At 44.6% G+C, this 12,193-nt stretch overlaps 1 protein-coding gene across 1 annotated transcript in view; it reads right to left on the bottom strand.

Moving 5' to 3' along the window:
- The window catches only part of CUL4A (cullin 4A), a 45,038-nt gene that overhangs the window by 13,008 nt on the left and 19,837 nt on the right, over positions 1 to 12,193 (bottom strand). The window contains exons 10-15 of the mRNA XM_068526378.1: positions 10,316 to 10,434; positions 7,069 to 7,261; positions 5,649 to 5,753; positions 5,242 to 5,352; positions 5,074 to 5,159; positions 4,384 to 4,491 (exon numbers count right to left, since the gene is read on the bottom strand). Of these exons, the coding sequence (XP_068382479.1) occupies positions 4,384 to 4,491; positions 5,074 to 5,159; positions 5,242 to 5,352; positions 5,649 to 5,753; positions 7,069 to 7,261; positions 10,316 to 10,434 (722 nt within the window). The remainder of the gene's footprint in view (positions 1 to 4,383; positions 4,492 to 5,073; positions 5,160 to 5,241; positions 5,353 to 5,648; positions 5,754 to 7,068; positions 7,262 to 10,315; positions 10,435 to 12,193) is intronic.

Raw genomic sequence — 12,193 nt, 5'->3', positions numbered from 1 at the left:
ATAATAGTGGTAAGAGTGGACATCCTTGTCTCGTTCCTGATCGTAGAGGAAATGCTTTCAGTTTTTCACCATTGAGAATGATGTTGGCTGTGGGTTTGTCGTATTTGGCCTTTATTATGTTGAGGTAGGTTCCCTCTATGCCCACTTCCTGGAGAGTGTTTGTCATAAATGGGTGTTGAATCTTGTCAAAAGCTTTTTCTGCATCTATTGAGATGACCATATGGTATTTATTCTTCAATTTGTTAATATGGTGTATCACTTGATTGATTTGCATATATTGAAGAATCCTTGCATCCCTGGGATAAATCCCCCTTGATCGTGGTGTATGATCCTTTTAATGTGTTGGTGGATTCTGTTTGCTCGTATTTTGTTGAGGACTTTTGCATCTATATTCATCAGTGATACTGGTCTGTAATTTTCTCTTTTTGTAGTACCTTTGCCTGGTTCTGGTATCAGGGTGATGGGGGCCTCATAGAATGAGTTTGGGAGTGTTCCTTCCTCTGCAATTTTTTGGAAGAGTTTGAGAAGGATGGGTGTTAGCTCTTCTCTAAATGTTTGACAGAATTCACCTGTGAAGCCATCTGGTCCTGGACTTTTGTTTGTTGGGAGATTTTTAATCAGTTTCAATTTCATTACTTGTGATTGGTCTGTTTATATTTTCTATTTCTTCCTGGTTCAGTCTTGGAAGGTTATACCTTTCTAAGACTTTGTCCATTTCTTCCAGGTTGTCCATTTTATTGGCACAGAGCTGCTTGCAGTAGTCTCTCAGGATGCTTTATATTTCTGCTGTGTCTGTTTTAACTTCTTTTTAATTTCTAATTGTACTGATTTGAGTCCTCCCCCTCTTTTTCTTTTTTGTTTTTATTTTATTTATTTATTTTTGGCTGCATTGGGTCTCCGTTGCTGCACACGGGCTTTTTCTAGTTGCGGTGCGCGTGCTTCTCATTGCGGTGGCTTCTCTCTTTGCGGAGCATGGGCTCTAGGCGCGCGGGCTTCAATAGTTGTGGCATGCGGGCTCTAGAGCGCAGGCTCAGTAGTTGTGGTGCACGGGCTTAGCTGCTCCATGGCATGTGGGATCTTCCCGGACCAGGACTCGAACCCATGACCCCGGCACTGGCAGGCGGATTCTTAACCATTGCAACACCAGGGAAGTCCCGTTCCCTCTTTTTCTTGATGAGTCTGGCTAATGGTTTATCAATTTGGTTTATCTTCTCAGAGAACCAGCTTTTAGTTTTACTGATCTTTGCTATTGTTTTCTTTATTTCTATTCCATTTCTTTCTGCTCTGATCTTTATGATTTCTTTCCTTCTGCTAACTTCGGGGTTTTTTGGTTCTTCTTTCTCTAGTTCCTTTAGGTGTAAGGTTAGATTGTTTGAGATTTTTCTTGTTCCTTGAGGTAGGCTTGTATTCCTATAAACTTCCCTATTAGAACTGCTTTTGTTGCATCCCATAGGTTTTGGATCAGTGTGTTTTCGTTGTCATTTGTCTCTAGGTAATTTCTGATTTCTTCTTTGATTTCTTCAGTGATCTCTTGGTTATTTAGTAACGTATTGTTTAGCCTCCATGTGTTTGTGTTTTTTACGTTTTTTCCCCTGTAATTGATTTCTAATCTCAGAGCGTTGTGGTCGGAAAACATGCTTGATATGATTTTGATTTTCTTAAATTTACCAAAGATTGATTTATGATCCAAGATGTGATCTATCCTGGAGAATGACCCATGTACACTTAAGAAAGTGTAATCTGCTGTTTTTGGATGGAATGTCCTATAAATATCAACTAAATCTATCTGGTCTATTGTGTCATTTAAAGCTTGTGTTTCCTTAGTAATTTTCTGTCTGGATGATCTGTCCATTGGTGTAGGTGAGGTGTTAAGGTCCCCCACTATTATCGTGTTACTGTCGATTTCCTCTTTTACAGTTGTTAGCAGTTGCCTTACGTATTGAGGTGCTCCTATGTTGGGTGCATATATATTTGTAATTGTTATATCTTCTTCTTGGATTGATCACTTGATCATTATGTAGTGTCCTTCCTTGTCTCTTATAACATTCTTTAAAGTCTATTTCATCTGATATGAGTATTGCTACTCCAGCTTTCTTTTGATTTCCATTTGCATAGAATATCTTTCTCCATCCCCTCACTTTCAATCTGTATGTGTCCCTAGGTCTGAAGTAGGTCTCTTGTAGACAGCATATATATGGGTCTTGTTTTCGTATGCATTCAGCAAGCCTGTGTTTTTTGGTTGGAGCATTTAATCCATTCACGTTCAAGGTAATTATTGATCTGTATGTTCCTATGACCATTTTCTTAATTGTTATGGGTTTGTCTTTGTAGGTCTTTTTCTTCTCGTGTTTCCCACTTAGAGAAGTTCCTTTAGCATTTGTTGTAGAGCTGGTTTGGTGGTGCTGAATTCTCTTAGCTTTTGCTTGTCTGTGAAACTTTTGATTTCTCCATCGAATCTGAATGAGATCCTTGCCAGGTAGAGTAATCTTGGTTGTAGGTTCTTCCCTTTCATCACTTTAAGTATATCATGCCACTCCCTTCTGGCTTGTAGAGTTTCTGCTGAGAAATCAGCTGTTGACCTTATGGGAGTTCCCTTGTATGTTATTTGTCGTTTTTCCCTTGTTGCTTTCAGTAATTTTTCTCTGTCTTTAATTTTTGTCAATTTGATTACTATGTGTCTCGGCGTGTTTCTCCTTGGGTTTATCCTGACTGGGACTCTCTGTGCTTCCTGGACTTGGATGGCTATTTCCTTTCCCATGTCAGGGAAGTTTTCGACTATAATCTCTTCAAATATCTTCTCCGGTCCTTTCTTTCTTTCTTCTCATTCTGGGACCTCTATAATGCGAATGTTGCCCCAGAGGTCTCTTAGGCTGTCTTCATTTCTTTTCATTCTTTTTTCTTTAGTCTGTTCCGCAGCAGTGAGTTCCACCATTCTGTCTTCCAGGTCACTTATCCGTTCTTCTGCCTCAGTTATTCTGCTATTGATTCCTTCTAGTGTATTTTTCCTTTCAGTTATTGTATTGTTCATCTCTGTTTGTTTGTTCTTTAATTCATCTAGGTCTTTGTTAAACATTTCTTGCATCTTCTCGATCTTTGCCTCCGTTCTTTTTCCAAGGTCCTGGATCATCTTCACTATCATTATTCTGAATTCCTTTTCTGGAAGGTTGTCTACCTCCACTTCATTTAGTTGTTTTTCTGGGGTTTTATCTTGTTCCTTCATCTGGTACAAAGTCCTCTGCCTTTTCATTTTGTCTACCTTTCTGTGAATGTGGTCTTCCTTCCACAGGCTGCAAAACTGTAGTTCTTCTTGCTTCTGCTGTCTGCCCTCTGGTGCATGAGGCTCTCTCAGCCTGAACTATTTTGATACAACAACTGAACACACCTGCAGCACCATGAGCAGGGCAGGCCCGGGGGGAGGAGGTAAGGGGTGTCTTCTGGCGAAGGTGACCGGGGAGACGAGTGTCTCCCAGATGGTGGGGGGGCATGGCGGTTTTCTGCAGAAGAGGTTCCACTGGGAGGGTCACACCTGGGCCCGGGAGCACAAGAGAACCGGGTGCATGTGGGGTGCCTCAGAGTCTTCCCATCGGGTGGAGAGGTTCAGGGAGGGAGGGCCGAGCCCACGGCCGTGGAGGTCCCGTGGGGCAAGCGGACACATAGGCTGGAGGCTGAGTGGGGTATGTGCGCAAGGGGAAGGAAGCTGAGGGGGCTTCCAGAGAACATCCGCATTCAGGACCGACGCGAAGGGAAAAAAGAGAAGAAAACCACAAAGGCAACTGACTAGTGGGGTCAGAAACAGAAGAACCGCTAAAGAAAGATACTGTCTTGGAAACGGGAAGAAGGGCTCCAAGAGGCAGCGCTCTGCCCCGGCTCCCAGGGTCCAGGGCTCCATGCCCAGCTCTCTTCCTGGAGGCCTGGCACCAGCCAGCCAGCGCCCCAACCAGTGGTCCGGGTGCTGCTTCCTTCTCTGCACATTCTGTGCCCGAGCCCAGGGTTCTCTCCAGTACCCGCACGTCCCCAGAGAACCAGAGTGACGGCCGACACACGCACCGTCCCCTGCCCCTCACGGGACCCTGGCGCTGTCTACAACGGGCGGGAGGAGCAGCCAGACAAGGAGGCCCATGGCTCCGCACGCAGGAACTTTTTAAAAAAGCGCCTGTGCCAGCACCTTCTTGATGGGCGGCCGGTGGACATGGAGACAAAAAGCGTCCACTGCAAACACTGTTTAGACAGGGACGATTGGGGTTTTGACCGAGTGTGTGATTTAAACACTCCCTGAAAGAGAGCACATCTGTGCTGGCATGGGTGCTACAAGGGTGAGGTCCGTGGGGCTCTGGAGCACCAGTATATGAATAACAAAGGGCATTCGGGCTTTAAAACGCTTACCTCTGGAGTTAGATGTACTTCCATGGGGATGTACGTCGGCCAGTATCCCATCGTAAGTATGTTCACTGTCAGATCTATAGAGCCCGGGTCACTTTGATTCTGCATATACTAAAAACAAAGAAAATCGGGACAGAATGATTACTTTAGAATATCACCAAAAGGAATTAATTCATTAAAAAGTAAATGGTGTCATTTTCAAAGTACAGTTTACCTTGTGTTTTCATTTATTTTAGTCCCTGGAACATATTTCACCGAAACCACACACCCTGTTCTAAAGTCACTAGAAATGTTTTCTCTTCTTTAGTCTTGTATCAAATAAGGATCATTAAACTCATTTAAGTCAAATTTTTAGTGTGCAATTTTAGGGATTATTTTCCCTTTTTCTTTTTTTGGCTGTACTGCACAGCTTGCGGGATCTTAGTTCCCCAACCAGGGACTGAACCTGGGTCCTTGGCAGTGAAAGAGTGGAGTCTTAACCACTGGACTGCCAGGGAATTCCCAGGGATTATTTTTCTTTTTCATTTTGAATTTAAGTTTTTTGAATATGTGAAACGTTAACGGTGTAATTTTTAAGGACGAGGATTGTACATAATTCACATACTTATGTACATAATTTACATAATCACTTCTCACAGTTTAAAATAGGATACTTTTTAAAAAGCTGTTTTACTTGACAAGAACACCACTCGCCTGCTTGAAATGAACCATGATGTCCTTCGAGAGCTCCATGTCCTTGAACATGCCTTCCAGCTTGCTGGTGAAAGCGGCCCCGCACTCTGGACACAAACGGGCTGCAGGTGAGCATCCTGGGAGGACACCCATCGGGCACTGAGCCCCACCCCCGCCCCACGCGCTCACCATGCTTCAGCTTCGACAGCATAGACTTTTCAGCATCAACGGAGGCACTTTTTCCAACGAGGAGTCTTTTTGCCAAATCTTTCTTATAAAATGCTTCAAAGACATCTTTACCTATTTACGAGCAAGTGAGAACAACGTAAGTCATTAGATAGCTACCATGCAAACGTTCACCTCGACAGCTGAAACGGCCAGCGGGGCGTCCACCCTGACACAAGCCAGCTCTACCCACTGAATCCCCACAAACACCTCACTCAGTCCGTGGCAGCCGTCACCCTAGTCCCTGTGGTAACAGGGAAGCGGACACATTCCCGTTTTTCTCAACAGAAGACGGGGCCCGACTACAGACGCTCTGCGGACACCGCGTCCTCTGTGCCCGGCAGTGAGGAGATGCCGCGAGCCCCGCTCACCATGAATGAACCGGAATAGGATCATGATCTTGTCCAGGATCCTCTCCAGCTCCTCGTCCGTTGCTTCCTTATTACCTGCTCTCAATTTTGAATCAACGTGCTTTGCTGTAAGAGGTTAAATTATTTGAAAAATAAGCATTCATTATGTAATACATATTCTAAATAGATGAAGGAAGATCTTTAATTTCTCCACGCAAAAACTGAACAGTAACACTCTGGAACCTTTCCAAAATGATATTATTATGAGACAAAAAGGCAAACACCTGATTTTCTAAGATCTGTACTTTCAGGGCACCAAGAACAAACACTTTGATCCCATGCTGGGGCTCATGACACATGAGTGCTCCAGAAATTGCAGTACCCTGTCTTCAAGATGTGGTGTGCTACATCCGGGTGAGACTTTCTCAAGAGAAAGAACTTTTCTCAGGGCTGACAATGCAGGGACAGAGCAGTTCTGCTTGGGCTTCTTGTTTCTAAGATACACGAACCAACCATGACCTGGCTTAAGGAAGGCAGAACCCAAGCTCCCAAGAGTCCGAACCCACCTTTAGAGAAACCGCAATCCATAAAGTGGATCAAAGGCCAAATTAAATTGCCTTTAAATGTCTCCTCTTGTTGCTTTTTTCCTCTTATCATTCTTTATTATGAAATATTCTGAACATGCACAGAAGCAGTCACTTGCCCAGTGAACCCCACGTTCCCACCACATTTTCAACAACCCTCAACAGCCCAAGTCTGCGTCACACCTTCCCTGCCCTTTGCCTCCTGTCAATTTAAAAAAAAAAAAAAATTTACTCGCTAATGAAATTGTGAATCCTAAAATATTTTGATGTTATCGTGAAATAATCATATAAAGTGATAATTTTAAAACTGTTTCATCTTAAAATATGCTACCTCCTGAGATGTCATTCAATTCTACCGTACTTGAATACTGACTGGAGGATACAAAGACAGTGACTAAACAGCATCTCCAGTTAAGTATTATCTAGAGACTGACAGTTCTCCTCATGACCTCATAACGTTCATATGTAACAAACCTCAACCCAACTTCTGAGTAGAAATCACTGGCTTGTAGTCAACATAGAGAATCAAGGCTCATCCTTACAAAAACAACTCTGGAGCTGTGAGTAGTGCAAACTAGGATAAATCTTTATGTCCCTTCCTCTCTTATGATGTCAAGCTCCATTTCCTTACGAAATCACAACTACATTCACCCTTATGAAAGTACCACGCACTTACGTATGTATTTAATATATCTATAAGCACACACCTGTGTATGTGGTTTTTTGAAAAGGTGTGTCCTGTTAAGGCATGTTCCCTGCCCTCCCCATAAGGAAGTTGAACTTTTGGGGAAAAAATCTACTTGAGATTTGCTTTATTTTCCCGTGTTAAGAAAAGGTATAGGAGTATGTGTTTCTACCGATCAGCTCTGCAGGTTTGTTTGGCCTCTTGTTGATGAACGATTCGAAGGACTCCTTCATCAGGTTGATGAACTTCTCGTTCCGCTGGAAGCACACTTCTACCACGTGGTCCACTCGGTCCTTGAAATCCAGCAGGTCCTGCACCATGTCTTTATCTTTTTCAGGATTGATAACAATCGTTGTCCCGAAAGTCTGCGAAAACAAACCCCAAGTCATCAACAGCTTTCTGATACAACACAATTTTTCTCCTGCTATCCAACAATCATGACAGTTTTATATAAATTAATCACTCCTGGTATAAAACACTAAATAATATCAAAAGTTTCACAAATTTAGTCCTTCTAAAAATTAAGTGGATATGCCACTAATGCTTTAGGGTTACAATTCTGCTTCTGGAAGAATTTATCAATTACTGGGGAAATGTCTGTTGCTTTCTTAAGAACTTTTACTTATAAATTCCTCAAATAGAAAGTAACCCCCTTAACCTGATACACCTATTTGGACTTCCTGACTATAGTTTTCTTTCCCTTTCACTTCTAACCGTGGGTGGTTTAGAGCCTGGTTTTTAGCCTGTATTTTTAATTTAAAGATGCTACTTAAACATTACTAAAAGTCTGTGCGTGACAACAACAGTTCGCTATTTGATGAAAAACTACCAGCTGAAGAGACGCTGAACACAACCGTGGTTCAATGTAAGACACGTCTTCACAGGACACACACACACAGTTACACGTCAAAGGTGCCCGTGGAGGCTGATCGCTGGTGAAAAGGTACAAATGACGTGGCATAAAGACCTTCTGGAAAGGGACAGGGCATGACCAGCAGGGGCGGGAGCGACTCACTCTTCACTCTGTACCCTTTCATACTGACAGGATGTTAAAATAACATACGTAAGACCACGACACGTGAGGGTCAGCTTTCTTTTGTGAGGAAACAACTGTGCTGTCACAGCGTAACTGCTTATCATTAGTGGACCCTCGGAACCGTGTTCACACACTGACTTTCCCTGCCAAGAATGGACACTGCAAAGGTGAACTCCCGTGTTCAGCACCTGCTCCTGTTCTCTCAGGACTACTGGTCGGCAAAACCCTAAATCTCCACTGGCCTTTCTTAACATAAAGCTCCAGTGCTGACCCAGCGTGAGTCGCTTATGCCTTTCAGCTCAATGCAACCGCACAATATCCTGGGGGCATGTGTGCGTGCATGCGCGTGTGCGTGTGTCCAAGCTGGCCACACGCAGACCAACGTGCAACTTCAGGCCTGATTATTTCCTTTATCTTTTTCCTCAGCTGAAGTTTCCCCGTGACAGTCACAGACTCGCGTGCGGCACAAACAGCGACGACGTCCGCGCACACTAAGCCTCGTCTCCCCGACGGTGCCCTGGGGGAAGCTACGGAGCAGCGCCCCAGCCAGGACACTGGCCGTGACACAGCCCGCCCGGCCCACCCCGACGGGTCGCTGTGTTCGCCTGCAGCTCCCTGTGCGTGCGTCACCTGGGCAGGCATCACCTGTGTGTGTCATCCACGCCCACGGCCAAGAGGCCAAGCAGCCAGCACCACAAGGATCTCTCCTGTTGCCTTTTGATAACCATACACGCGTGCACATGCATGCATACACACGCAGAAACCCGCAAGTACATGCTTCCGTAATAAGTCCTGGATTTCTAGGAAACAAAGTAGCATACACACCCACCTGACATACCACAACGTGTGAGAGTTCCCACTGAGCAAAGGCATGAGATCACGTTTATACAGTAGATTCACAAAAACAACTTTTGAAAATCTTGATTGTAGAACTCAGCTAGCATTGGGTTGGCCAAAAGGTTCGTTCAGTTTTTTCTGCAAGATGGCTCTAGTAGCACTTAGCTGTCTTTAACTTCATTCAAAACAATTTTGTTAGACTGTATTGTGACAGCTGTCATATCAGCGTGCATTTAAAAAAAGACTTACCAAAATTGGTGAATCTCTGTGTAGCCATTTTAATACTGAAGATGGAAGAAAAAACAACATTCTCGGCATATTATGCTTTATTATCTCAAGAAAGGTAAAAACGCAACTGAAGCACAAAAAAAGATTTGTGCAGTATATGGAGAAGGTGCTGTGACCGATCGAACCTGTCGAAAGTGGTTTGCGAAGTTCTGTGCTGGAGCTTTCTTGCCGGACGACGCCCCACGGTCGAGCAGACCAGTTCAAGTTGAGAGCGACCCAGTCGAGACATGAACTGAGAACAGTCAACGTTACACCACGGGGTAGACAGCCAACATACTCAAAATATCCAAATCCAGCGCTGAAAATCATTTGCACCAGCTTGGTTATGTGAATCGCTTTGATGTTTGGGTTTCACGTAAGTTAAGTGAAAAAAACCTACTTGACGGTATTTCCGCATATAATTCTCTACTTAAACGTTCCGTTTTTAAAACAAATTGTGACGGGCGATGAAAAGTGGATACTGTACAGTAATGAGTGGATACTGTACAGTAAAGAGATGGTGGGGCAAGTGAAATGGACCACCACCAACCACACCAAAGGCCAGTCTTCATCCAAAAAAGGTGATGTTGTATATATGGTGGGATTGGGAGGGAGTCCTCTATTATGAGCTCCTTCCAGAAAACCAAACGATTAATTCCAACAAGTACTGCTCCCAATGAGACCAACTGAAAGCAGCACTCGATGAAAAGCGTCTGGAATTACTCAACAGAAAACACGTAATCTTCCATCAGGATGACGCAAGACCGTATGTTTCTATGATGACCAGGCAAAAACTGTTCCAGCTTGGCTGGGAAGTTCTGATACATCCACCGTATCACCAGACATTGCACCTTCAGATTTCCATTTATTTGTCTTTACAAAATTCTCTTAATGAAAAAAAATGCAATTCCCTGGGAGACAGTGAAAGGCACCTGAACAGTTCTTTGCTCAAAAAGGTAAAAAGTTTTGGGACGACGGAATTATGAAGTTGCTTGAAAAATGGCAGAAGGTAGTGGAACAAAACAGTGAATAAGCTGTTCAATACAGTTCTTGGTGAAAATGAAAAATGTGTCTTTTATTTCTACTTGGAAACCGAAGGAACTTTTTGGCCAACCCAATACTTACGCTGACAACAAACGGCCAAATGGCAGCTTTTAAAACGTGTTTACACCCAGACGGTATTCATCCCTGAAAATCCTGAGCACGAGTGACCTGGAGGGAGATGGGTGACGGCGGCCCCACGCCCGTCCCTCGCAGAGCCCGACCGACGGCCACGCACCTTGATGTACTCGCTCCAGTGCTGCAGCAGCGCCTGCTGGCCGCCCCGCACACGGCTGAACAGCTGGTACATCTGAGTGAGGTCGGGCACTCTGTTCTCATCCAACAGGTGGTCCAGCCCTGAGATCACACGGCAATGTTAGTTCGGCAGGGTGGGTGGGAAGGTGGCACTAGCAAAAGCTAGGCTGGGCCGGGGCTCGCGGCACACAGGGCCCCTGCGGACGCGGAAACCCAGGGGTCGGCTGGTTCCTACGCGGGCAAGGCCCCGTGACGCAGCCCACCAGGTGAGTCTTGTTCCCTGAGCACCACGCTGGGAGGTGTAGTTCCTACCCCTTCCCCGCTCGGAGGCCCCTTATTTGGCTAATGCAGCAAAGGTCCGAAGAACGCTCACACCAACTCTCTGACCTGGGAGCTTTACGACCCCAAGTCACTTCTGATTTAGTCCATCAGCCAGAAAGTATATGTGCCTAAGATAAGCTATCAAATCTAATCTTTTAGTTGATTTATTTTATTCACCTGTATAATAAATTGTGGAAGGAAAACATGTATTGTTTATCAGATACTTGGGAGGTGCTTAACAGCATTTTCTTAGGTCTTTACTATTTCAGGTTTTAACATTTTACAAAGATTTTCTAAAACCACCACAATCAGAAGAGCTTCATGAAGGATTTTCTAACCACCTGCTTTCTGATAACTGTGGGGAGGCAGTGAGGTTAGAGCAGAGAAGCTGTGAGCCAGTCACGTGACTGCAGCCTCAGCTTCTGCTGTAAATCAGGCACGCTGTCCACACGTCAAAGACACACAAACGCGTCGGCTGTGCTGACGGACCCTGAGCAAGGCTCCAAATGTCTGTATTTCTCTCAATTACGATTTGATCTACTGATGCAGATAACTTATTCTACAACTGATCTACTGAAACGTTGAACGATGACTTAAAAATTCAAATATTATAGCTTTTAATTTTTCAAATGCCTTTAATAAAATTTAGACTATGCTCTTACATATATATAATTTACCATTTTCTTGAAACAATTTTGCTTATCAAAATACACACTGAAATGATTCATCCAAATTTCTACTGTCTACTTGAAGTTCCCTTTTCTTCTAAAAGTGACTCCTTTTTGGACCTCCCTGGTGGTCCAGTGGTTAAGACTCTGTGCTTCCACTGCAGGGGGTGAGGGTTCGATCCCTGGTCGGGGAACTAAGATCCCTCATGTTGTACGGCGTGGCCCCCCGCCCCCCCAAAAAAGTGACTCCTTTTTATTAATAAACACCTAGTATGAAATCGGAGGACACTTGTTTCAGGTGGACAGTAAATCGAGGCCCCATCCACGTGGAAACGTAGCCAGTGTGTGGGCTCCAGTGTGATGTGAGCAGGAGACACCAGATTCGCACCCTGGCCCTTGGCTTTCGGGCCATGATCTGAGGCACTAGTGTCTCGCTCGGTTTTCCTGTAAACTGGGGCTGTTCTAGGACCCGAAGGCATTACATGAAGTACAGCAGATGCTCACGAACACTAATTCTCTCCTTTCGGCTTCATTCTGGTTTCACTTGGAAGCCCCACGTTTAGTGTCTCATTAGAGATAATATTACCATCCGGCAAAGCAGACCCCAACCAGACGCATTTGGGAGCTATTGGGCCTTCCCAAAATTAGACTTTAAGGTTTCCAATAGCTTGAAACAGATCCCGTGGCTCCAAAATGACTTTCAAACGTAACAGTAAATGATATAAAAAGCAACACTAAGCACTGAAGTGTGCAAGAAGGTTAGACTGTGCTCATTACAGTGAGGGTGGGAGTGAAAACGTCACATCACCTCTAACAGCACGGCGCTAAAACCGCACCGTTGGCCGTATGCCGCGCTGGCCTGGTCCGCCTCT

This window comes from Eschrichtius robustus, chromosome 18, assembly GCF_028021215.1.
Source record: "Eschrichtius robustus isolate mEscRob2 chromosome 18, mEscRob2.pri, whole genome shotgun sequence".
Classification (NCBI taxonomy): domain Eukaryota; kingdom Metazoa; phylum Chordata; class Mammalia; order Artiodactyla; family Eschrichtiidae; genus Eschrichtius; species Eschrichtius robustus.
Note: the sequence above shows the minus strand (reverse complement) of the source record. Positions and strands in the feature narration are given on the sequence as shown.